We start from the raw sequence: 27,563 nt of genomic DNA, 5'->3' as shown, positions 1-27,563 counted from the left end.
AATAAATCAAAACTCTCCTCCATATAACTAACTCCACTGAGGGGATCTTCATTTCTAAGCGAATAGCCGCATTACTTACGCATGTTGGTAATTTTAAAAGTCGGCGTAAGAATTGGCTTTGAAGTGTCTCTAAAGGTGAGAGATTTGCAAAGGCAGCCCATAAAGGTGCGGCATAGGCCATTGTGGCCATCACTTTAATGCTATACACTTTCAAGGCCGCAGGGATGAATAAGGCCCCCTCAGAGTAGAAAAAACGGAGGAGGGAGTGTGATAGGGCTTTTGTCTTGTTTTGAAGATATTCAACGTGCGCTTTCCACCCTAAATTATATTGAAAATAAATTCCTAAGTATTTAAATTTGTGTACTTGTTTGATTTTCGTGCCCTCCAGTTTCCATGAATAAAGTTTTTGACTCCTTGAAAATATCAGAACTTTGGACTTGGTGTGGTTGATAGACAGATGATTAGAATGGCAATATGTCGCAAAAATCTTTAGTGCCCTCCTTAAACCCACTCTGGAGTAAGAGAGTAGTACCGCATCATCTGCGTAAAGAAGTAAAGGACAGCGGTAATCTGCTATACGAGGGGAGTGGATAAATTTTTGTGAGACGGCTAAAGGGTTCCTCATATCACTGATAAACCGGGCAGAAGAAAGCTTTTGAAGCTCCCAAATGATCGACCAGGAGGGAGAGAACATGCCAGTTGGGCATGTGTCTCTGCCAGGGTCCTACTCGAGTGTAGGACAAGCTCCTAACAACTATGTAACACCTCTCCAAATTAAACAATTGAAGCATAGGATTGTAGAGTTTGAAGGTACTCCCAAGACATCTAGTTCTGAAGCAAAGCTTCAGCTACTTTCAGGCAAAGGACAAACTAAATATATTCTGGGATACACAGAACTAAGACTTAAAACATCAGCATCCTGTCATTGTCTCCTGCTTATTATTGATATAGGGGCATCAATGGGCATGGGCATTTTGCAGCCTAGCAAGGAGTCCCTGCCCCAAGAAGCTTACAATCTAAAATTTGACACAGGTGACACAATCAAAAGAGGGGGGAAGAGCAGGAAGAAGTCAGGCATGTAGTTTAGTAACACATTGCGTGTCAATTGTATACTGAAGACCAAACAAGGAAGTCCAGAAATTGCTGCTGTTGTGTGTTGTTGTTTTTTTATCTGCTCCAAGGCGACTCAGAAAGTTCCAGATAATCAGGAGCCGTTTTGATGACAGTGACACCTCCACCTGGATGACAGGTTTGCGTGTTTCCAAAACGTCTGTAAGAGAGGAGAGGGGCTGTTAATGGAGCGGAGACTGTTGATGCAAAGGCAAGGGGTGGGGAACATTTTTCTACCTGAGGGCCACATTCCAGTCTTCGTGACATGCTGGGGGCCACATAGGTGAGGCCACAGGCAGAAGTGGTGGAGCAACTAATGTAAATGCCACCTTTGTGTAGCAGGCTGGTTTCCACACTTACTCACAGATTCCTTGCTATCCTCATTCCAGGTGAGCAAGAGTTCAAGAATACGTTTCAGCCAGGCAAAAACACTTGAGTTGAGCCAGGCCCTCCAAGGTCATGTGCCATGGGGGGTGGGGGGAGATAACCCCCCCCCCAGCCATCTCACCACACCCTTTCCCACCAGGTGGCTCCCACCTCCCACCTCCCAAGTCCAGGCTGGGGCTCGGGGGGGCCTTCATGATGCAAGGTGGGCTCTGCAAGTTTCTCCACTCCTGCTTCTGAAGGCACAGCATTGATCAAGGAAGCCATGGAGGAGGCGGCTTCCTTTCTTCCAAAAACCTGTTCCTCCCTCCCCATGCAAGCAGACAGTTAGAGACGCAAGTTACTATATTAATAATAATACTGAGGAGTTGATGGAAGCGTCTGCCTTAATAGGTGTGTCATAAGAAGACCCTGTTTCGTTATTCGTTCTGCTTGTATTGCACGTTCCTGCCCTTTGGGAAATCAGAGGCTGCCTCACAAGATTGAGAGAAATTACAGCTTAAGCCAAGTAATAAACTAGCAGCAACTAAAGGAAATTGTGCATAAAAGTCAAAGTAACAGGCCCCCAGCAGCAGCCAAAGGTACCCCTCCCTCCAGACTGTGGAATCTGGAACAGATTCAGTCTTCCACTCTGAGGTGAGAAGGATGCCCCCCACCCACCTACACGCCTCCTCCTCCTCCTCCTTTTTCATGGGCTGTATTTATTTACGGGCTCCACAAGAGGCTCAAATCCTTTTGACTAGAAGCCTTATAAAATTAATTACTACTGCGGGACTTGACATCTTTCCGCAGGGCCTGCAATACAGAGCTGTTCCACCTGGCCTTCGGTTCAGACTCAGTCTGACCCTTATGTTGCCCTCCCCTTATGGTTTTGATGAGGCTGCATTTTAAATTGCATTTTAACCTGTATTTTATATTGTTCTTTTCCCCCTATTATGTTTTTACTGTAATTTTACTGTTGTTACCCGCCCTGAGCCTGGCTCTGGCCGGGAAGGGTGGGCTATAAATAAAATTTGTTATTAAAATTTATTATTATTATTACTACTAATACTATAAAAAGGTAAAGGTACCCCTGCCCCTACGGGACAGTCGTGACCGACTCTGGGGTTGCGTGCTCATCTTGCTTAAGAGGCCGGGAGCCAGCGCTGTCCGAAGACACTTCCGGGTCACGTGGCCAGCGTGCCAAAGCTGCTCTGGCGAGCCAGCACCAGCGCAGTGCACGGAAACGCCGTTTACCTTCCCACTATAAAGCGGTACCTATTTATCTACTTGCACTTAAGGGTGCTTTCGAACTGCTAGGTGGGCAGGAGCTGGAACCGAATGGCGGGAGCTCACCCCGCCGTGGGGATTCGAACTGCCGACCATACCGTGCCTTTTTATCCTGACAGGGACTCGATGTCTGTGTTGTTAACAAAAGTGCATATGTCTGTTCGTGCATAAATAAATATATTAAATCTATTAAGTGTGTACATGTGTGTGTGTGTTCAGTTAAATATATTGTGCATATTAAATATTATTTAATAATATCATTTACTTGCGTATATTAAATAATATTAACTACACTGCATATTTACAATATGGAAATGTAATTCTGTGTGTGGCCCCAGGCTCTGTGTTGAAGTACTCTTGCAGCCCACTTGGACTGAGAGGTTGGACCGCCCTGGCTAAGAACTTGGGGGGCTCCTCTCCCCACCCCCCACCCTCAAGGTGGCGCCATGCAAGGTCTCAAGAGTTGTATTGCTGGGCCAGGAAACTCCCATAAGAGCAGCTTCACTGAAAGGGGATGGTAGCTTACCTCCATCCATTTAGCTCCACATCAAAGGCTTCCACAGTGGTTACGTCGACAGTGCCGTCATAGCCCCCGATGGCTAAGAGGTAACCATTGGCAGCAACCAGGCTCACCTTCGTTGTTAAAAGTAAATGGAGAATTCTCAGTTTTGCCACCACACACATAAATTTTCATACAATGACTGTGGAAGGCCCTGCAGCTGAGTGGTGGAACAACTGCTTTGTGTGCAGAACATTCCAGGTTGAACATATGGAATCTCCAGACAGGGTTGAAGAAAGACTCCTGTCTAGAACTCTAGTAAGCCGTTGTGTAGATAGTCAGGGTATTATTACTATTACTACTAAAGGTAAAGGGACTCCTGACCATTAAGTCCAGTCATGACCGACTCTGGAGTTGCTCATCTCACGTTATTGGCCAAGGGAGCCGGTGTACAGCTTCCGGGTCATGTGGCCAGCATGACTAAGCCGCTTCTGGCGAACCAGAGCAGCAAACGGAAACACCATTTACCTTCCCGCTGGAGTGGTACCCATTTATCTACTTGCACTTTGACGTGCTTTTGAACTGCTAGGTTGGCAGGAGCAGGGACTAAGCAACGGGAGCTCACCCCATTGCGGGGATTTGAACCGCCGACCTTCTGATTGGCAAGCCCTAGGCTCGGTGGTCTGACCCACAGCGCCACCTGTGTCCCACTATTACTATTACTATTTATTAAATTTGAATACCACCCTATACCCACAGGTGGTTCACAAGATAAAATCACAATATAAAAACACAAAACACGCAATCAAAATAAAAACCCAATAACCCCCTTCCAACACATTTTAAAAGGGTGTCACTCAGCCAAAGGCCTGGTTAAAAAAGAATGTTTTTCCCTGGTGCCTAATGGTGCAAAACGTAGGCACCAGATGAAGCTCCCTGGGGTAGACAATGCCTATTTAGATGGACCAGTGGCCTCACTGGGTATAAGGCAGATTCCTGTCATTTTAAGGGGAAGGGCCATAGCTCAGTGGTAGAGCAACAGAAGATCCCAGGTGCAGTCCCCAGCATCTCCATGCAGGCTGAGAAGGACCCCTGTCTGAAATCCTGAAGGGCCCCTGCCAGTCATTGTAGACAATATTGAGCCAAATGGACCAATGCTCAGGCTCTGAGGAATGTTCCCATCTTCCTAACATTCTGTCATGGGTTGATCTAGTCATGAAACCAAGAGGCCAGATAAAAAATAAATAAAGCAGAGCTGCAAGTATCGTTTCAAGCAACAGACTGATCCTATACCTATCTACAATATAAATATAAATCCTATACATATCTATTGAGTTCAGTGGGACTTGCTTACAGGTAGGTGAACACTGGGATGGCAGCCTAAATAGATTGAAGGTTTAGGCCACTATCCTAAACACACTCATTTGGGAGTAAACTGCTCCATCTTTTATACACCCAGTAGATCGCTATGGCCTGCTGGAGAATTTCTTTTTTTTTCTTTTTTTAAATATGTTTTATTAAGGATTTTCTTGTTTTACAGAAGTGTAGTGCCTCGTTTTTGTTTGTTTTTTTCCTTCTTCTTCTTCCATGTAACGTTTTTACAAATCCGTTTCATTTGTTGAGGCATTAGGGGGAGAAGAAAACAGAAAGAAAAAAGAAAAGGGGGGGTGGGGAGAGGGAGGATGGATGGGGGTGGGGTCGGGTGGCGGTGTTTCTATTATGTTTAATGTATGTAGAGTTTGGTGTCAGCGTTGCTTGTGTTGTTCACTTGTGTTCCTTTGGTGGTGAGAGAGGTTGGGGTTGGCTTAGGGTGTGATTGTTTGCTTGTGATTGGCTGTGGTGATCTTTGTTTTCGTGTGTGAGTGAGGTGGGTGGGTGTTTTGGATCAGGTTAGCCATATTGATTTGTATGCTGTTGGTGGATTATTGTCGTTGTCCTGTTGGGCTGTGTATGTGATAAAGGGGAGCCATACCGGGGTGAAGGCGTCTTCTTCTGTTTGTCCCCGTGTCAGTTTCAGTTTATTAGTTAATTTTTCTAGTAGGGCTGTTTCCCATACTATTTGGTACCATTGGTCCATGCTTACTCCTGACAGGTCTCTCCAGTGTCTGGTTATGGTGTTTCTGGTAGAATTTCTCCTACAAGTTCGGAAGGCGTTGAAAGAAGTTTAGACGTTACTGTTATGAGTTCCCACAGCACTGATACCTTGCTCCTTCTTGACTTCATGGGAGTGACAGCAGACCATTCGTTGGCAAGAGGATCAAATCGCTCAACACTGCACAGCTCAGTGAGGTCATCTCTCCCGCCAACCACATAGATATTGCCTTGAAAGGTAACACAACCCAGGTTCTCTCGACAGGTCTTCAGGGGAGGGCAGGGAGTCCATCTGTCATCCAGGGGGTTGTAGCGCTCCACTGGAGGAGGCAATAAAATTGAGACACAGGGTACATTCAGGAATGGGAACTATTAAATTAGTTCCCCTGTTTGCTCATGCTCCTTCGGCAGCCCAGTACCTGTTGTGTAATGGAACTGTGGCTTTTTGACTGGTGTGCCGGCATGCCATACTAAATATCATTCACAGTTTTGGGCATGGTCACTGGCAGAGGAAGAGGAGTGCAGGGGGAGCGCACCACCCCCAGCAGTGCGATCCCGGTGGGGTGCCATTGCGGCTGCCGCCTGCCTGCGCTGGGCACCACACCCCCAGGACGCGCGCCCCGCCCTGCCTGCTCTCCACCCCCTGCCCCCGTTACTGGAGCATGAAGTTCCGCCACTGGGCATGGTGTGACACAACAACAAACATCACTAGACAGCATTGCTACTCCCATTCCCTTTCCACATTTGTGCTTCTGTTCTCCCATGGTTCCCCCATGAAAACAACAGGAAATAACTGTTGTCACTTCACTCCCAAATATTTTCCAGGTTAAGGAAGATGCATTTGGGGGTGGGGCGCTTCCACTAGGCTCCACTAGATTTTTGGAAGTGGCTTTTATACCGCTCCCCCCCCCCAAATAATGTGAAAATTAATAGCTAGGGAAATGTCAGGTAAACAGGGGGGGACGGACTACTATGTGAATGCAGCCACATCTAGATCAGAATTTTCCAAACTTTTTCATGTTGGTGACACACTGTTTAGACAGGCATCATTTTGCAATACAGTAATTCACTTTTACTAGCAAACCGGAGGTTAAACTAACCCGTTTCCGGGAGGAGATCAGGGAGCATTTGCACGGCACACCTATACACTACAGTTGACACACTAACGTGTCATGACACACCATTTGGAAAGCTCTGGTGCAGATATTCAAAGCTTCACATTTGCTCCAGTGTGCATGTGGTCTCTCTCAGGACTGGATATCGCCACTGACTTCAGCACTGGGGGCCAGTTAGGGATGAGAGAGAAATTAGACTCAGCTTACATTTGAAGGCAAACCTATCTAATCCACACTTTCTGAAACAATAGGCAAACACAGCTCTTCTTTGAAATTTGCACTTCTTTGGATTTTGCAGTGCCATTCTCCAGCCAAGCAGAGGTGTACCAAAATGCTTATAGTGGTACAAACTGTGCTTCAAAAGGATGCATATTTTTATGACAATAACATACAAAAATGTGTTTGGAGAAACCACTTTGCAAGAATGTGTATATTAGGCAAAATCACAAACAAAAAATGTGTACATGCGGAGAAACTCAAACTTACAGGTGATGAATTTTCATCTTTAAAAATAAAAATTACACACTCACATGGAAATGCAGAGAACTGAATTAAGATTGGTGAAATGAGAACCTGAGAGAAACCAAAGTTGGCATATTTGCCAATTTGTACGCAACCAGTAGCAACAGCCACAGAGATCTAGTTTACACTTGCTGATTCATGCTGGAGAAAAACAAATACAATTCCTTCTCAGGTGCTACTGGAAGGAATTTGTTACTGGAAGGTGCTACTGGAAGGAATTTGTTTTGTTTTGACTATGGCAGACCAACACGGCTACCTATCTGTAACTAATTCCTTCTCACTGAGCTTCATGTTAATGCACGTGTTACTTTAAACCACATGAGGGCACTGTTTGTCTATCAATCTAGCCAGCACTTGGTTGCAATGTCTCTGTCTAAGTGAATTCTGCCCCTAAAAGCTGAGCCAGTTGGTTTTTTCTCTCTCCCAACATGTTGAGACAAGATGTCTATTTCTCTCTTTCACCACTACTCATCCTGTAAATAGTTCTTGCCCAGATGAACCTGTTTCTGCATGAATAAAGCCTTTGAACTCCAGAAACTGTAAGTGATCATTCCAATCTAATTCATCCAAGCTGCAATCTTTCCTAACAGTTGGAGGGTGGTTTTTTTTTGGGGGGGGTGCATTTCCTCTTCAGACTCAGATCATGTCTACAACCAGAGTTTCTTGTTACCTGAATGTAATGTAGAGTATCCATCAGATCCTCCAACAGCATACAAGTAGCCATCCAGTACTGCCAAGCCTAGGCCCCTCCGGCAACGATTCATAGGTGCCATCTTGCACCACCTGTTGAGCAGTGGATCATATCTAGAGACAAATATACAATTGTGAGAATGCTTAGAGACGGTTGAACCAGTGTTTACTTCACTGGATGGAGGGTGTCAAGGGGCACAAAGGATGCAATGGAAAGAATAAGATGGATGCAAACAGAATATAATTTTTTGGTATTGACTTATGCAAAGAAAGTACCTGTATATTTAAGAGAGTTAATATTCTAGATGACTGTTGCCACTAGACTTGGTTATGCCAAATACTGGAGATGGTTCAACATTCATGTTGTTAACTGGGAAGCAGAGTTACATGGGTTGCATAAAGTACCGGTATGTCAAAGGTTACTGAGTATTAACAAAGGTCCACAGAAGCAAAATTTGAGAGTTTGGAAACTTCCTGTAGCAGCCCCAAATCTGTGGGATTCTTTCCACACAGAGAGGTGCATCTGGCATTTCATTGTATAGCTTTTGTCGTATGTTGAAGATGACAAAGCCTTCTTTGACAGTGTGTGTGTGTGTGTGTGTGTGTGTGTGTGTGTGTACCCACCCTATTCTTCTGATTACACATTTGAACTAATTTTAATATTGTATTTTTACACTGTTGTAACCTTATCTGGGGCTTTATGGTGAATTAAGAAATAATTAACAACCACCACATAACAAAATAATAATGGTGCATTTCTAGACAACAGAGGAGCTTTTTAAAGTTTCTAGTGCACTAAAGCTCCTTTATAATATGGTTGTTTTTTTAATGGTCTTAAATACATACTTACTAAACGTACATACAGCTATATAGATCACCAAACTGGTTATATGAAATTAATCAATAAAGAAAAGGGACCATTAAATAATTATTTGTATCAAATGTTCATAGTGTTCCATTTAATTAAGCGTTTATTTTTAGGACTGATTCAGTATAAGTACCACTGGAAAATCTCTATTCGAAAGGCAGGGTGGACACTGGTTTATCTTTTTAACGAAAACCAAATAAATGAACAAATGTACAAGAACAATCATCATCTTGCCATCATCACACCCAAAGGCCATCCACTGGATGCAGCTTACCTCTCAGTGGTGTTGACGCATAAGAGCCCATCGTAGCCACCGACACAGTACAAGTAGCCTCCTAGCTCAGCCACGGCCGCATCCTGCTTGGGTTCACGAAGCGGCGCCACATCCCGCCTCCACTCATTGATTTCAGGATCATACCTTCAGCAGCACAGAAAGGAAGATGAAACAGAGTTGCAGTGTTGTTGTTCTTTACTTTACATTCTTTATTGAAAAATAAAAAGTACAAAATTACAAGTGCACAGAGATAGGATAAGACACAAAAAAAGAAGAAACAAGAAACAGTACCCGTGAAGACATATGTGGTGCTGTATCGTTCAAACTGATGAAATTCTTTCAACGGCATCTCAAGTATTGATGTATTTAGAACCGAGTGCTACCCATCTTTGCAGAGATGCTACGTAAGAGTATTCCAAGAATGCCCGATTTGGACAGTTATTATCGTTTGCAGATCTCCAGAACTGTGTACTTGACAGTAAATAGGCATGATGATATAGTTCTAAATCTGGGATCCCAAATCCTCCTTCCTTTATTTTCTACATGGATATTCTCGGGGTTAGAAAAGGCATTTTCTAAACAAAGATTTGATTCTTTGAAAGTATTTGCTAGGAATATATGGTTTGGAACAGAGTTAGAAGCTGCTAAGGCAGACCATGAAGGCCCACTGGGAGCAGGAGGGCAGAAGGCAGGGATGCCCACAGAAGGTGGAGCTAATGACAACCACAGCCAATGAGGAACAGAGCCAGCCAACTCTGGTTTTGTTTCTAAAATATACTCGGAGTTGAGTGTTGATTTCATGCTCTTTATTTCGGCTCATGGTAAACAGTGAGTGCTTTCCCCAAAAACCTCTGGCTATATATACATTATGTACACAATGGGTCCCGCGTGATTGGCTAATTCAACTTCCCTCCTGGAGCCTGATTGGACTGCTCCTGCAGGCCAATCCAGTTGCTGATTCACTTCCTCTTGGAGCCTGATTGGGCCACTCCTGCAGACCAATCAGGTTGCTGCCTTTAGGATCCTACCTACCTATTGTTCTAGGACCCAAGCTTAGTACAGTAGAACCTAGACTTACTACTGCCCCTACTCGTGAACAATTTGACTTGCAACCGCAGCAAACCCGGAAGTAAATACCGGGTTTGCCGTGATTCACGCATGCGCAAAAGCGACTTCTGCCATTTGCACTTGCACAGAAGCGGCTTCTGCTGTCTGCACATGAGCAGAATAGCACTGCTGCCAAATGCGCATGCGTAGAACAGTGCTTCTACCAGCGACCCAGATTGACTAACAAATGGACCTTCAGAACGGATTCCGTATGTGAGTGGAGGTTCCACCATACATAACAGTTTCCATAGGAGTTCTACACAAGAAATACTGAAGCTAAAAGAGGGATAAGGGCGGTAGCCCACTGGACTGGCTATAAGTAAGGAGGTGGGCTGGCTATGGGCAAAGTGTGCTTGGTGAGGCTTGGTGAGGCTGAAGACCACTCACCCATGCCATGTAAGGATGTTCCAATGCAATGCTAAGGCTAAGCAAGTGCCTCCATATAGCCAAGAACCTGACTTAGCAACCAGAGATAGCAACAATTTTTTTTTAACCCAGCTATCCTTCTGTCTTACATCATTGGACCCTGAGCTAGCCTTGCAGTAAAGCAATCTCTTTTGGGAGACAGGCAGCCTGCTGAAGCCAACCGCAGGCTGCAAATATGGCATGACGCATTACTGGCACCCCCCTGCCCACTCAATTAAGCATATATTTAGCTGTGGGATTCCAGCCCTCCCTTACTGGCAACACTTGCAAAATGAGCCAGAGGCACTGAGTTTGCCTTTAGCGAGAAATTTCACATAGTAAATAGGTTGTCAAAGCTATCAATCAGAGGAAGCAGTAATCACGTGGGTGGCTAAAGAGGCGCAGGGGAGGCCAAGGACGGCCTGTTTTGAAAAAACATTCATTCCACTGATGAGATGGATGCTGCTGGCAAAACTCTGTTGCAACAAGGGAAAGGGAAAGGGTTCATATATTATTTCTCACCTGTTGCCTTGACACCTCTATGCATATGTTTGCATGCATGTGTACTGGACAGAAAAAACATCTGCTCCCTTCTCTTGAGATTTTCCATTTTAAAGCCACTTGAGAAGATCTGGCACTACTGGGGCAGGATTTGGGGGCAGAAATCTAGGACCCAGCTCAGGAGTAGGAGGGCCTCCAAAAGCAGCAGGACTGATTTGCCATGTTTCTAAGGAAGTGAAGTGACGTGAGTGGCGCTGTGGGTTAAACCACAGAGACTAGGACTTGCCGATCAGAAGATCGGCAGTTCAAATCCCCGCGACGAGGTGAGCACCCATTGCTCGGTCCCTGCTCCTGCCCACCTAGCAGTCTGAAAACACGTCAAAGTGCAAGTAGATAAATAGGTACAGCTCCGGCGGGAAGGTAAACAGCGTTTTTGTGCACTGCTCTGGTTCGCCAGATGTGGCTTAGTCATGCTGGCCACATGACCCGGAAGCTGTACGCCGGCCCCTCAGCCAATAAAGCAAGATGAGCGCCACAACCCCAGAGTCGGTCACGACTGGACCTAATGGTCAGGGGTCCCTTTACCTTTAAGGAAGTGAAGTAGTTTGAAGGGGGAGCAGCAGTGGAGACTTGGGCCATTAAGCCCAGATGAGGAACAAATGGGGAACTGCCCCACCAGCCTGAGTCTGCCCTCAGCTGCCTGCCTGCCTCCTTCCTTACAACTGGTCCAAGGGGTGGCAACTTGCTGTCAGCTCCTTTGTCTTAGTGTTGCCCCTTGCAGAGCTCAGCAGGAAAGAGGACACAATTAGATGGAGTTGGCTTCACCTCTCATTGGCTCTAGCACCACCTGCGGTTGGGCTCTCTGCCTTCAGCCCTACTAGTCCCAAGGGTAGCCAGCCACCACTCTCCAAAATAGGGCTATGAGGTTGTTTGCTAGGACTGTGGGTGCTTTCATCATATTTATGCCAGGGTGTCATCATCTGCAGTTCCTTCCAGTCCATCTTTGAGACTGACTGGCTTTGCCTTTTTAAAGCCCCTTTGGGCCTTCCAAACACTTGAAATATCCCCTCTTCCCACATGTCCCTCCCCAGACCTTGCGATCCTCTTTGGCAGCCCTTTTCCAGGTCCCCCCAGCCAAGGGAGGTATGGCTAGTGGTTTCCAGAGGGGGGTTTTTTTGGTGTTGGCTTTTCAGTTATGGAATGCTCTCCCTACAGAGACTCCCTTTCACAACCCTGTAGTCCAGCCTTTCTCAACCTGTGAGTCCCCAGATGTTGTTGAACTACAACTCCCATCACCCCTAGCCAGCAAGGCCAGAGCTCAGGGATGATGGGAGTTGTAGTCCAACAACATCTGGGGACCCACAGGCTGAGAAAGGCTGCTAGTCCTTTTGGATCCAGGTAAAGATATTTTCATTTTCTTACACAACACTTTCATCACCACCACAATCAATTTATTAATTTCCGTCACGCAATCGTCGCAAGCTGATTGAAAATAAAAACAGCAAAAGCAATTTAAAACATGCAACAACAACAAAAGGTACACATGTTTAGGACCCTTTAAAGGTAAAGGTAAAGGGACCCTTGACCATTAGGTCCAGTCGCAGATGACTCTGGGGTTGCGGGACTCATCTCGCTTTATTAGCCAAGGGAGCTGGCGTACAGCTTCCAGGTCATGTGGCCAGCATGACAAAGCCGCTTCTGGCGAACCAGAGCAGTGCACGGAAATGCCGTTTACCTTCCCGCCGGAACGGTACCTATTTATCTACTTGCACTTTGACATGCTTTCGAACTGCTAGGTTGGCAGGAGCAGGGACCGAGAAATGGGAGCCCACCCCGTCACGGGGATTCAAACTGCTGACCTTCTGATCAGCAAGCCCTAGGTTCTGTGGTTTAGACCACGGCACCACCCGTGTCCCTTTAGGACTGTTTAGTCTGGATTAAATAATGAAAGACATAACACTAGAATAGCCTGCTGAATCAGGCCACTGGCCCATCTAGTCCAGCATCCTTGTCTCACATTGGCCAGCAAGGTGCTTGTGGGAAACCTGCAGACAGAACCTAAGCACAACACACTTTCTGCTTCTGTGATTTCCAGCAACTGGTATTCATAAGCACTCATGCCTCTGACTGCGAAGGCAGAGCAGAACCATCATGGCTAGCAGCCACCAACAGCTTTCTTTTTTTTTTTTATAATAATTTTTATTGATTTTACAACATAAAGAAAAAACAAAACAAACATAATGCGACTTCCCCAAACCTCCCCTTCACTGCATCCAAATTTCAAAATTTTTAGCAATTCTTCATCCCATTTTTATATTTAATTCTCTTTAAAAAGAGTTTCTGCTTTATAAATTTCGATTTATAGCTGTAATTCTTAGTGTCCAATCCCCTGACATCTTAACATTCCGAAATTTTACAACAATTTTTAAGATAGATTTTAAATTTTTTCCAGTCCTCCTCCACTGTCTCTTTCTTCTGGTCACGGATTCTGCCGGTCATCTCTGCCAGTCCCATAAATTCAGTCACCTTGGTCTGCCATTCTTCCAGAGTAGGTAGTTCTTTAGTCTTCCAATACTTCGCCAAAAGGATTCTTGCTGCTGTTGTTGCGTACATAAAAAAGGTCCTATCTTTCTTTGGTACCAATTGGCCGACCATGCCCAAGAGAAAAGCCTCCGGTTTCTTTACAAATGTCCACTTAAGGATTTTCTTAATTTCATTATAGATCATTTCCCAGTAGGCCTTAATCTTTGGGCAGGTCCACCAAAGGTGATAAAAAGTTCCTTCACATTCATTACACTTCCAGCAATTGTTATTGGGCAAATGATATATCTTTGCAAGCTTGACTGGGGTCATGTACCACCTATAGATCATTTTCATTATGTTCTCTTTCAGGGCACTACATGCCGTAAATTTAATACCTGTGGTCCATAACTGCTCCCAGTCAGCAAACATAATATCATGACCAATATCTTGTGCCCACTTAATCATGGCTGATTTAACCGTTTCATCTTGTGTGTTCCATTTTAGCAGCAGATTATACATTCTAGACAAATTCTTAGTATTGGGTTCTAGCAATTCTGTTTCTAACTTTGACCTCTCCTTCTGAAATCCTAGTTTTCTGTCCTGCTTAAAAGTTTCATTAATCTGGTAATAATGTAACCAGTCTCGGACTTTAGGTTTCAATTTCTCAAAACTCTGTAGTTTCAGCTTTTCACCATCATATTCTACAATTTCACAATATTTTGGCCAGTCTGTATCCATGTTCAATCTTTTTACCGCCTTAGCTTCCATTGGTGACAGCCACCTGGGGGTTTTACTTTCAAACAAATCTTTATATCGATTCCATACATTATACAATGCTTTCCTAATAATATGATTTTTAAAATTTCTATGTACCTTTACCTTGTCATACCATAAATATGCATGCCAACCAAAACTATTATCATAACCTTCCAAGTCCAGAATGTCTGTATTCTCAAGAAGTAGCCATGGTTTCAGCCAGCAAAAAGCTGCTGCTTCATAATAAAGTTTTAAGTCCGGCAGGGCAAAGCCCCCTCTATCCTTTGCATCAGTCAAAATCTTAAATTTAATTCTGGGTTTTTTGCCCTGCCAGACAAATTTAGATATATCTTTCTGCCACTTCTTGAAACAGTCCATCTTATCTAAAATTTGCAATGTCTGGAACAAAAACAACAATCTCGGCAATACATTCATCTTAATTACAGCAATTCGGCCTAACAAGGAAAGTCTCAGTCTTGACCATATATCGAAATCTTTCTTCACTTCAGCCCAGCATTTCTCATAATTATCTTTAAATAAATTCACATTCTTAGATGTTAAGTTCACCCCCAGATATTTTACCTTTTTAGTAATTTCCAAACCAGTTTCTCTTTGAAAACTATCTTTTTCCCCCACCGTGAGATTTTTTTCCAACACCTTTGTCTTGTGTTTATTCAATTTAAAACCTGCTACCTGACCAAATATTTCAATAAGTTCCAAAACTCTTTTTGTACTAGTTTCTGGCTGTTGTAGTGTCAAAACTAGGTCATCTGCAAATGCTCTTAGCTTATAATGTTTAGTTCCGACCTGTATACCTTTAACCAGCTGGTCTCTTCTAATCATGTTAAGGAAAACCTCCAGTACCGATATAAACAATAGAGGGGAAATTGGGCATCCCTGTCGTGTCCCTTTCTCTATTGGAATTTCATCCATAACCATACCATTTACAATAAGTTTGGCCTTTTGCTCAGAATAAATTGCACTTATACCATTTTCAAAGTTCTTGCCTACCCCCATTCCTTGGAGATTCCTCTTCATAAAGCTCCAACAAATATTGTCAAAGGCTTTCTCTGCATCCACAAAAATCAAAACAGCTTTTCTATTTATGTCAGTTTCCAAAAGTTCTAGAATATCTATAATATTCCTCACATTGTCTGACAAATGCCTGCCTGGTAGAAAGCCTGTTTGGTCCCTGTGAATCTCCTCTAACAGCACTTTTTTGAATCTTTTTGCTAGAATGTCTGCAAAAATTTTATAATCCACGTTCAAAAGTGATATAGGGCGGTAATTCTTGACTTGATGTTTCTCAGTTTCTGTCTTTGGTATAAGTGAGATGAATGCTTCCTTCCACGATTCGGGAGCCTTTTTCCCCTCCAAAATTTGATTGCAGACTTCTTTCAATGGTTGTATTAACCAATCCTTCAATACTTTATAATATCTCGCAGTTAATCCATCTGGTCCTGGTGATTTTCCCAGCTTCATATCCTGGATGGCACTCTCTATTTCTTGATCTGTAATTTTCTCGTTTAAACTCCTTCTGTTGTTTTCAGAGATTTTTGATAGTCCGTATTTTCCAATAAATTCTTCTATCTCCTGTTCATTTTTTGGCCCTTGTTTGTATAATTTCTTAAAGAAACTTTGAAAACAATTACTTATCTCATTTGGTTTATTAATAGACTTCCCATCTACTTCGAGTGATGTCACTGTATTCAATTTTTGTCTCTTTTTCAGTTGCCAAGACAGTAGCTTCCCACATTTATCTGCAGATTCAAAAGTCTTTTGTCTCATTTGTTTAATTTTCCATTCTATTTCCTGGTTCGTCAATTCCATATATTGTGTTTGATAGAATTTTATTTCTCTTAATATCTCCTGGGATTTAGGCTTAGATCTCAATTTCTTCTCCCCTTCTTTTATTAGATTCCAAATTTTCTCTTTCTTCTCATTCTGCTTTTTCCTCTTTATTGAATTCTGTTGTATTAGGAAGCCACGCATCACGGCTTTACTTGCGTCCCAAATGATTCTTTTTTCTGTGTCTGATCTCAAATTGATCTCGAAGTAGTCTTTAAGTGTTTCTTGGGCCTTTTTGCAAATTTCCCCATCTCCAAAGAGAGTGTCATTCATTCTCCATCTAAAGGTTCCAGCTGTTGTCAGTTTCATTTCCATCTTGACAGCATTGTGGTCAGAGCAGGTCTTTGGGCAGATTTCTGTTTTTTTAACCTTTGATGCCAGATTACTAGAAATCCATATTTGATCAATTCTAGTCCATGTCATTTTTGCTTCAGAGAAGAAAGTCCCCTCCCTTTCCAGAGGGTTCCTAGTTCTCCAAATATCGATCAGATCCATAGTGTCAGTCAGGTCAAAAAAAGTCTTTGGTAGTCTTCCGTCATTAGATATTGTTTGTCTTTGGGCCTTATCCATGTTTGTAGAGACGACTCCATTCATGTCACCCATCATTATAATTTTAAAGTCCAAAAAGTCCATTAAAGTCTCATGCAACTTCTTGAAGAATTCAGCCTTCCCCTCATTTGGTGCATAAACTCCAACAATCAATATTTTTTCTCCATAAATTTGGATTTCCACTGCCAGGTATCTTCCTTGGTCATCCTTAAAGATCAATTTTGGTTCAAATTTTTCCTTGACATAAATCACAACTCCTCTTTTCTTGACTCTATCTGATGATATAAATTCTTGTCCTAGTCTCTTGTTTGTTAAAAGTTTTCTATGTATCCTGGCAATGTGAGTTTCTTGTAAACAAATTACGTCTAGATGTTCCTTCTTTAATAAATGAAATACTTGGCCCCTTTTTCGAGGGTGGTTCAAACCATTGCAGTTCCAACTGAAGAGTTGCAGAGACATTTTGGTTACTGGGTAGACCTTCCACCGACTGCACCAAGTTGTTGTTCCTCCTCGGTCGGTGCTCGGTTCAGTCCAAATGATAGATTTGAGATGTCCGGTACTTCCTCCTCGCTGACAGTTCCTTTCTGAAGATCCTCTTGATTTCTTTCCAAAAAGAACTCTTTATCCTGGTTTGTTTTTATTTTAATTTTCTTCCCTTTGTAGCTAAAGGACAGCCCTTGTGGAAATTCCCACCTGAATGGGATATTATTCTTCTTAAGTAGATCAACTAGTTCTTTAAATTGAGATCTAACCTCCAAAAAGTATTTAGGAATATCCTTGAAGATTTGAATCTGAGAATTTTTAATGACCAAGGCCTTCTGGAAATGTAGGTTCAATATTTTGTCTCTTTGTTCCTTTGATCCTAAGGTAATTAAACAATCTCTTGGCTTCTTCCCTTGCTTCCTGCCAATCCGAAAGGCTGAGGTTATCATAAATTCATCTTCCTCTCCATCTAGCTCATCATTCCAGAAGTCTTGAAATTTGTCTGTAAGGAATTCCCCGAGCTTGTCCTCTTCCTCTTCTGGAACCAGTCTTAATTTCAGATTCTTACTTTTCCTTTCCAGTTCTAGTAGGGCTAATGCTGAATCATGTTCATGTACTTTTTTTACAATAGGCGCAAACTTTCCTTTGGTTTCTTCAGCAGTGGACCTAGCACTCTCAGCTATTCTCCTTGTTTCCGTAGATTCTTGAACCAAACGGTTTATAGAATCTGTATTAGATGAAATTGTTGTTGTATTCAGGTCTAGTCTTGTTGTCAACTCCGTCAATTTCTTTGAGTTCTCTGTAGACTGTTTAGTGAGTTCTGCAGATTGCTTGGTAAGTACTTCTAGTGACTGATTTATTTTAAGCAGGGCCTGTGTCATTGACTCCATTGATGCTGCTGTTATTTTTTCTTGTGCAGCTGCTGCTCCTGATAAGGAGCCTCTTTTTTGAGCTTGTTTTTGAGCCTGCTTTGTTTTACTTCTTGTTGAAATCTCTTCTGGCGGGTTGCTCATAACTCAAGGTCATTCACACAGGAAAGTTGCAAGTGGAAAATCCCACTGGATACTCCGTAATGTAACTAAAGCCCTCTAGAGGAGGAAATTGTAACCGTCCAAAGGCACCCAGAACAAAGAAACAGAAAGTCCAAAGGCAAAAGTCCCATTAAAAGTCTTTAGTTTGTAGCACTTTACTGTTAAAATTGTAATCCACCAAAGTCCCGAGTATGTTTCAAAATAAGTCTTATTTTGTAGCCGCTGTCCTTTGACAGCTCACTTGACAGTTCCTTTTTTCAGGCGATCGCTGCTCCGGCAGCCTGGCCAGAAGTATCAGCAGCAGAGGTTTTTTATTCCTTATCCCTTTCTTTTGCAGGTTAAATTAATTCTGTTTCCTCCCCCCCTTCTCCTGCACAACAGGGGGGAGATCCTTTCGATGTCTGGTTTAATAAGAGTTAAAAGGAAAGTCCATTTAAACACAGCTTGGTCTTTTCATTGCTCCATTAATCATGCAGTTCCGGGAGGCTGACTTCCTTAATTTTGCCTTCCCGTTTTCAGCCAAATCTTCTAAATTTTTTAAGTCCCGTCTTACTTTTGCAGTCTTACTCACGGGTATTGTTGTTGCCAATCGTTGATTTCAGAAAGGAATCGGCGCTCTCCGTTAATGGCGACGCGGCTTCACTCCGTAAGCTGGGTAGCGATCCTCAGCACCGCGCTCACCCCGATGCCGCTCCGGAGCCTTTAAAAAGGCTCTTTCACGATGCCGGGGGGGCGCAAAGGTGCCCACCGAATCTCCTTGCTCACAGGCTTCAGCGCCTGTGATTTTAGGGGTCCCCCGCTTGCCGTAGCGGGTAAGACCCGAACTTACGGAGCAGTCCTGCCTCGGAGCTTGAGGCTAGGACCGCCATCAAACGCTGGCGCCGACCGGAAGTCGCAGCCACCAACAGCTTTCTGCTCCAGGACAGGAAGGTGTTCCCTGTGGTATGATGGAAACTAACAATTCATACTACAGTGGTACCTTGGGTTAAGAACTTAATTCGTTCTGGAGGTCCGTTCTTAACCTGAAACTGTTCTTAACCTGAAGCACCACTTTAGCTAATGGTGCCTCCTGCTGCCGCCGCTGCACAATTTCTGTTCTCATCCTGAAGCAAAGTTCTTAACCTGAAGCACTATTTCTGGGTTAGCGGAGTCTTTAACCTGAAGCGTATGTAACCTGAAGCGTCTGTAACCCGAGGTACCACTGTATTTTTAAAAAAAAAAAAAAAAACATTTCTTTGTTAAACAGGCCTTCCAAAGACAGAAAATATAATGGCAGTGGTTTATGAGGAGCAGGTCCTAGGAAATAAGGTCAGTCATGGTGCATGAAATCAGGTGAGAAATAGCTCAGGAGCAAGAGGGAAGTGATGGGCTCATTCTGAATCAGCTGGAGAGGGGAGAAAGATGTCAGCAGAGAAGGATACTCAGCTTGGCCTCATTTCTATAAATGAGAGATTGGAGTCTAATAGAGCTCATTAAACAGATATTTTTGTTCTTAAGCACCCAGCCACAGAAGCTCAGCTTTTCCACCCTGGGGGGCTCTGCCCAGTTACCCACCCTATGTTCCAAGCAAGCAAGAAACTGGTTTTTGATGTTGTCACAAGGGACCAGTCACATTCCTTGGGAGTTTTCCTGTGGCAAATGAGCACCCTTCAGAATCAGTCATCTTTAAAAAGAAAGGCAGGTGAAGAAGTTCTCACTTGGCCCCTCCTTTTGGCATGGTCGGGGGGGGGGGAGGCATTCCAGTGAGGCTGAAAGTGAGTGAGTCCCCAGGGTTAGCCAAAAGGAACAGAAAACAGAAGTGACTAAGGAGGAAATTGGAGAGATGGGGAGAAATGGGCTGAACTCATGAGATGAAGCAGTTAAAAACTTACCAAAAACAAATACAGCTTTTATGGAGGGAGCACCAAAATACTCATTCGCCCCTGCAGACGCCTGAGACACTTGTCACTAGAACCATAGCAGGTCACTTTACCCTCCCCCAGAGTATTTCCAGCTATATTGTGGGGATTTAAAGACATGATTTAGGATGCAGACTGAATTAAATTCAGTTAGCATTTAAAGGCTGTATCCCAATCAAGCCTACTCAGGAGTTGAACCGCTGAAATTAAAGGATCTAAGCTTATTGTTTCCATCATTTTCAGAGGGTGCACTCTGAGTAGGACTAGTATTGACCAGTCCCTAATTTGCAAAGCAATATGCAAATGTCATAAAATCTTCCAGCATTGGTATCTCAGTGCTTCCTGCAAGTCAGCATAGTGTAGATGCCATCTGGTGTAGTGGTTACAGTGTTGGACTAGGACCTAGGAGGCTAGGCTTCAAATCTCCACTCAGCCTATGAAGCTCACCAAGTGACCTTGGGGCTGTTGAACTCTCTCCATCTAACCTACCTCACAGGATTGTTGTGAGGACAAAATGGAGAGGAAAGGGGACCTTGCATGCCTCCTTGAGATCCTTGGGCGGGGGGAGGTGGAATACAAATGTAAGACATACTGTAATTAAATAAAAAAAATAAATTAAATTTCACTTTCCCTAAGGTCTTCAGGTTGGTACAGCAATTTCCCCCCAGTTTATCCTCAAAATAAGCTGAAAATTAGGCTACGTTGGCCTAGGATTACCCAGAAAGTTTCTTTCTCAACAGACAGGGATTATGAACTCTGGTCTAAGTTCAACACTCTGTTCAGTTTTTTGTGTTGTTATTTTTTTTTAATAAGAAAAAGATTACACCAAAGTTGCTGCATTGCTAATGGTGCAACCATCTGGACCCTTCATGAAGGTAGTTATTTATGGCCAAGCCACCCTCCTTTCTGGAAAGTCAGTCCTATTTGTTCCTCCTGCTTAGGGTCATAGCTATTTTACAGTCCTTCAACGACTACTTTAGTCTCTTCTCATGTTTCTGATTGAGTAGCCCTGGCTGCATGGTTCAGATCTGCCAAATTCTGAGAACTCAGCACTTGCACTAAGGATGTGATTGGTGTATCTTTCAGATTATTGTTAAACCATCGTGGACTTGAAGGGAGCCTTAAAGGATGGAGATCCAGAGCCTGGAGGCCCAATTGTGACCCTCCAGGCCTCTCTCTGTCCGGCCCTCTGGCTCCTCCCCAGGCTACAGCCATCACCAGCCTTGCCTTGTACCCTCTTAAGTGGTTTTGCCTGGCTGGAATGTGTCCTTGAACTCAAATGATGCTTCTTTCTTGCCTGCATGGAGGGTAGAATTCACTCCAATGAGAGGCCGTGGTGGCCACTTACCTGGTTGGGTTTTAAAACAGGATTAGATAAATTAATGGAGGATAATGAAATCAATGGCCACTAACTAACCCTGAGAGCTATGCTCTTCCTCGTCTGTTGGAAGCAGCATGTTCCTGAACTCCAGTTGCCAGAAATCACAAGGAAGGAAAATGCTATTGCCCTCAGATCCTACTTTGCAGACTTCCCATCAGGCAAGGCAAGGCAAGGAAGTCACCTCAGGTGGCAGATCTGGCCTCTGAGAAGCATACCACTTGCCATGACTGCCTCCTGTGTGGTCGCCCACTTACATTCATCACCTGCTTCTCTCTGGCCCTTTATACCGTCATCACCACTTTTGGCATGCGGGGGGCAGGGGAGGGGGGCTGCTGCCGAGGAGGAAGTGAGGGAGTGCTGCGGGAAAGGAGGTAGGGGGCTGCAAAAGAGGAGGAGGTGAAGGCATTTTCTGTTTTGCCCCAGGCAGCAAGATGTCCCTGCTCCCCAATTCATGCATCTAGTAGTCAGTCACTGTGAAAACAGCATGATGAACTGAGTGGGGCTTTGGCCTGATCCAGCAGGGCTCTAAGCTGCATAGGACAATATAGTAGTTCTGGGGAAAGGACATAAAAGAAAAATGCCAAGCAGGCCCCAAAGCCATCTTGCCCTTCTTAAAAGGTAAAGGTAAAGGGACCCCTGACCATTAGGTCCAGTCACAGACGACTCTGGGGTTGCGGCGCTCATCTCGCTTTATTGGCCGAGGGAGCCGGTGTACAGCTTCTGGGTCATGTGGCCAGCATGACTAAGCCGCTTCTGGCGAACCAGAGCAGCACACGGAAACGCTGTTTACCTTCCCACTGGAGTGGTACCTATTTATCTACTTGCACTTTGACGTGCTTTCGAACTTCTTATTTCTACACAAAAGGAAGGGATAACCACATGCAGAGCCACTACAAAAACTGCAAATCCTGGTCAACGGAAGTTCCCTCTTCAGTTAGCTCCTTTCCATCACATTTCCAGTTTGCCCCACCATCACCAGCCCCACAAAAGTCTAAAACAACCCAATCACACGGCAGAATTACCTCTCAACACTGCTGAGGCACACCATGCCATCATGGCCTCCCACTGCGTAGATGGAGCCATTGAGGGGAGCCACTCCAACTCCAGTCCGATGCCTTGAGACGGAGCCCAGAACCTTCCACTCGTGCTCCAGGGGGTTGTAACACTCCACACCACTGACATTGCCCTTAGGGCTCAACCCCCCAACTATGAGATGAGAGAAGAAGGGTGGAAGGAGATTAGATCAAAGAACTGAAATCTTAAGTTTGGGTAGTCAAAGGTCAGAAGGAAGGGATGGCATCTGTCTCATCAGTGCCATTTCCATCATCCTAAAGCAGAGGGGATGAGGAGCAAAGGTGGGTTGGCTCCAGTTGACTCTTCTGGGGAACCAGCAACCAATAGGCTTACCCCCCATGAATTTGTCCTTTTAAAGCAGCAATTTAAAGCCATTCTGTAAAGTGTGGTGTCAGGAGGAGAATTTCCCCTGATGATATAAGTGATGTTACAGTTCTGTGTAGGGGATGTGGTCTTTCAGGTATACTGGAAGCCTGACTCCAGAACTAGAGATACATTTGTGCTTGGTTTATTCCCCCTCCTATTTCTGTCAAGCAATTATTAAAAAACTTTTGCCTTCCCACCGCTAAAGAGCTTTTGGAGGAAACAGATGCATGGCTGAAAGCGCTCTGCCAACTGTAAAGCAGCAATAGATTTCCTCATTAAATGACTCTATTTCCAGAGACCGGTGTGAACTTTTCTCCCTCGTTGACTGACAGCCTGTCAGCCTGCAAAGCATAATCTTTCCCCGGTAACCAAGGGGTCTCTGTGCTGAAGTCATTAACAGAGCTGATGTTGGGGGTGGATTTTTAACTGGGTTGGGGAGGGATCCATTAATCAGCTCTTCACAATTTTAATGAGGAGGGTCATGATCCTCTACCACCCTATACACAAAATTGTGGGCCATTCTAGAGCTTTATTGACAGGAAAGGAATCAGCATTAAAAACAATCCTTTGAGAGCTACCCTAAATAGACTTTCTGACAAAATGCCCATTATGTGAATCTTATCAGCTACAAAGGTAGTGGTGTTACGTATAACAGGCCCAGAAGGCTATACATATTGCTTTTATATTTTATATTTATTATCATTATCATTATTAAGTTTATTACCCACCCTTCACCAACAGCCCCCAGAGCAGAGTCCTCACTAGGGGTGGGAGAGAAATCTGTTTCAGTTCACAATTAAAGGTGAATCCACCATGAGGAAGTTGTGGGGATTAAATGAAGAGGGGAAGAACCATGTTTGCCACCTTCAGCTCCTTGTGTGGGAGAGGTGGGGTATAAATGCAATAAACAAATAAATGAAACAAAATAAATAAATATAATGAAGGTTCCTACATTCGAGTCCAATACATGGATTTAAGGCAGGACCAGATCCTGGCATTTCGCAACTGCAAGCTCTGACTTTTAACTGGTATCTGCAGATGGGTATGGATGAGTCAAGCCTTCTCTGTTATTTTCCACCCATCGCCACCTGTTTGCAGAGGAACACAACCTCTTCTTCACTTTGCAGAGTTAGCAGGCATGGGTCACAAGATCTTAAGAAAACTTCAATGTGATGAAAACATCTCTTCCAGTAAGTACGAATATAGGCAATTTACAAGTGGGTTTTAAAGCTTGCTGCCTGTCTACTATACTATTTTTATAAAGCTACATATAACTTTGGTAAGACAAGAACTGTTCTCCTTACAAAACAACATGCCCCACCCCTGCCTCACATAAATTTCTTAATAAAATATAAAAAGTAGGAGTGGTCAGCCTCTGGCACCAGATTGGTGAGATTGGTCTTCTTCATTCCAATTTGATGACACTAACGATGAATAAGTAATGGAAGGGAAGAGGGTGGCAGGCAGATAGGGAGGGAGAGAGGGAGGTGGGAAGGAATGTGGCAGAGAGTGAACAGGATTTGCTCCCCAAAATAGACATTCCTTGCCTCTACTAAAGAGCATGGAACACAGAAGGGCCAGAGCTCAGCGGAAGAACATTTGTTTGCATGCAGAAGGCTCCACGGTCAATCCTCAGCCTCTCTAGGGCTGAGAGAACAATGCTGTCTGAAATCCTGGACAGCTGATATCAGTGTTGGCACACTGACCTAGATGGACCAGTGGTCTGGCACTGCATAAGTCAGCTCCTAGCTGCCAGGCTTGAGAATGGGTGGAGATTGAATGGGCTTGAGAATGATACTAGTGTTCTGCCTCAGTGCCTGAAAGGAGCCAGATGACTTACCTGAGTTTCATTTCTGCCCCTGCCCCCACTGGATCCAATGCCAGAGAGAAAATGATGGATGTTTCCAATGGGATGCTAGAAAGGACGCCGTGTTATACTTACTAGCATAAACAAGTTCCAGGGGACGTCCTCGGTTGGACACTGCACATTTGGTTCTCCAGCTAAAGGGCTTCCTCTTCGGTTCAACCCGTTCCCTGGAACAAACCAAGACCTCCCTGTTATTATTCTACCCTCAGGAACATCTCAGCTTCCAAAAGCAAACATGCAAGCTGCCATTCTATCCCAGAGAAGTTTGGAGATGTTGACTTTGAGAGTATCAGCCTTCGCAAAGGGAATGCCACGTGAGAGCTTGAGTCATTCTGAGATGGCTTTAAAAAAAAGTTAATGGCTTGATCTATCCTGACTCCAAATAGGAAGCAGGGGTATTTTAGAAGCATCTAGCTAGAGCATGTCCTTGATTCAGGGCACATCTGGACAATATGCTTATTGAGCATCATAGGAGCCAACTCCTAGGGGCTAAGTTCATTTCAGGTGGCCATCCCACCATCAAAGATAATGGGCATTCAAATGGTGTGTGTGCACCACATCTTGTGATCATTATGCAAGGTGGGGCTTACCTGCCTTCTCCCCAATATTTTGTTCAAGTTGGCACTCCTGTGGAGCATCCATCCTGACTGGTTTTGCAGAGGGGGGTTAAGTTGTGCTGTCTCCACCCACTTCCGCATCTGGCCCTGCTCACCACCAGTTTAAGGCTCTAGGAAGGTTGTTCTCAAGGAAATTGGGCCCTCAGGCTTGAAAAAGGTGTCCCGCACTCCCCAAGAGCTACTGCCAATCAGAGGAGACAATTACTGGGGAGATTGACATATAGCATGACCTGACCTATGTTGCAGAGATGAGAGCATGGGCACACTAATGCACTTCTCCTTTTTTCATTCAGCGTGCAGAGCAGTGGCCATAAAGTTGAGGGCAGGTGTGGAGAACCTGGGCCTTCCAAATGTTACTGAATGGCAATTCCCACAATCCCTGCCCATTGGCCATGATTGCTAGGGCTAATGGGAGTTGTAGTGTGGCAATATCAAGAGAGCCAAAGATTTGCCACACCTGCCTTAGAGCTTGTGCAGTGCTCTCTCAGCTTACCCCTCACAGGTTTAGGGAGGCAGGATACAAATTTAATGAATGAACTATTAAAAACTAAGGACTCCTCCAGATGGCATATTTATTGAACGTTCACCATGATTTGCATGCATATTTTTTTTTAAAAAAAGCAAAGGTTAGATTGCATCTGGGCTTTATTGAGCATTTGTTCTGATTTGTTTGTGAGGAGGTCATAGGTTGATGAGCATTCATTTTGATTTGCTTCCATGTTGTTTATGTAGCTTCCCATTAGTCACACATTCATTCTGCACTTTTTGATGCACAAAAGGTCCATTGTCGTCTTTTAAGTGGATTTGTTCTGCTATGGTTACAAAGTGCTTTAATGCACTTCAGTTGTGCAAACCTCAATTTCCTGGTATGCACTTGAATCCTCACACAAAATATATTGACATAACTTGAGGTTCCTTTAGGCCCAGATCCAGGCCCAATTTCACTAGGTATCCATGTCCAGCTCAGACTCCCACAGTGCTGCTCCCCCACTCATCTTTCAGATCCAACAGCTTCCAGTTGTTGCACACATCTGTCTCAGCTTCTTCCCTCAGTCCCTATACACTATGATCCTCATGCTACTTCCATCTCCACTAGAAGAGCCAGTGCAGTGTAGCAGTTAGAGAGCTGATCTAAAACCTGGGAGACCGGGGTTCAAATCCCCACCCACCAGGTGACCTTTGGCCAAGTCACCACCTCTCAGTCTAAACTACCTCACAGGGTTGTTGCGGGGGATAAAATGAGGAGGAGAAGAACTGTGTACACCATCCTGAGCTCCTTGGAAGAGAAGTGGGGTATATATGGGAATAAAGAATAAAAATGGCCCACAGCTCTGAGGGAATCACATATCAAGTTCTTTGGATTTTTAACACACATTCCATGCTAGTGTCTCCTCTGCTCTCCAACAGGAAGGAAAACACACCCAATTAATAATAATAATAATAATAATAATAATAATAATAATAATAATAATAGATAAAAGGTAAAGGACCCCTGGACGGTTAAGTCCAGTCGAATTTGACTGTGGGGTGTGGCACTCATCTCTCCTTTCAGGCCGAGGTAGCTAGCCTTCTGGCACACAGAGGACTGTGACGAGTGCTAGAGTGAATGGAAACACCATCTACCTTCCCGCCACAGCAGTACCTATTTATCTACTCACGCTGGTATGCTTTTGAAATGCTAGGTTGGCAGAGCTGGGACAGAACAACAGGAGCTCACCACTGTTGAGCAGATTTGAACCGCTGACCTTACAATCAGCAAGCCCAAGAGGATAATAATAATAATAATAATAATAATAATAATAATAATAATAATAAGTAATAACCTACCCTCTTTCTTCATAGATGCCCATCCTCACACTCTGATGATGCTACTTGTCCAACAAAGAGAGGGAGCCGTGTGTCTAATTTAGAGGCAAGGCAGCAGGCTTATATGCAAACTCAGAAGCCAAAAATAGGAATGCCTGGCATAGCTCCAGGCTAGAGGCCAACGATCCATGTGTCTCTGTGAAATTCCACTCAAGCCATTGTTCCCATCCCTAGCCATGAGCCTCGCTCAGCATAACAAGACACCTGATATCCAGCCAGAACTATCTATTCCAGCTCAGGACTTGGTGGCCAGTCTGGAAGTGACGGCCAAGATCATCTGTTTATTTCCTGATTACCTCCAAATCCCAAATAGAACTCAAGTTGGCAAACAAACGCACAGGGTTCCCAAACCAGCTTTCCATCCAGGCCCTGATCAGACAGTGGAGGGTGATCCATTAGGGGAAATGGGGCACTGCCCCACCAACCTCAATCTGCTCTCTGCCAGCCCCCAACTACCTGCCGTCTTACT

The 27,563-nt window shown here is 44.1% G+C and overlaps 2 protein-coding genes across 2 annotated transcripts in view; both read right to left on the bottom strand.

The window, feature by feature from the left end:
• PHF19 (PHD finger protein 19) overlaps nucleotides 1-27,563 on the bottom strand; it is a 128,444-nt gene that overhangs the window by 13,284 nt on the left and 87,597 nt on the right. The gene's annotated exons all lie outside the window — the stretch shown is intronic.
• Nucleotides 916-27,161, bottom strand: LOC309333814 (uncharacterized protein). The gene is made up of 8 exons (XM_081847749.1): nucleotides 27,056-27,161; nucleotides 24,687-24,778; nucleotides 22,327-22,510; nucleotides 8,823-8,966; nucleotides 7,661-7,794; nucleotides 5,465-5,673; nucleotides 3,290-3,396; nucleotides 916-1,270 (listed from the first exon to the last, which is right to left on the bottom strand). Exons 1-8 carry the CDS (start codon nucleotides 27,076-27,078, stop codon nucleotides 1,168-1,170), a joined length of 996 nt encoding a protein of 331 aa, XP_081703875.1. The 5' UTR covers nucleotides 27,079-27,161; the 3' UTR covers nucleotides 916-1,167.

The sequence above is a fragment of the Podarcis erhardii genome (assembly GCF_964252035.2).
Source record: "Podarcis erhardii genome assembly, chromosome: Z".
NCBI classification, from domain to species: Eukaryota; Metazoa; Chordata; class Lepidosauria; order Squamata; family Lacertidae; genus Podarcis; species Podarcis erhardii.
This window is presented reverse-complemented; position numbering and strand designations above follow the sequence as displayed.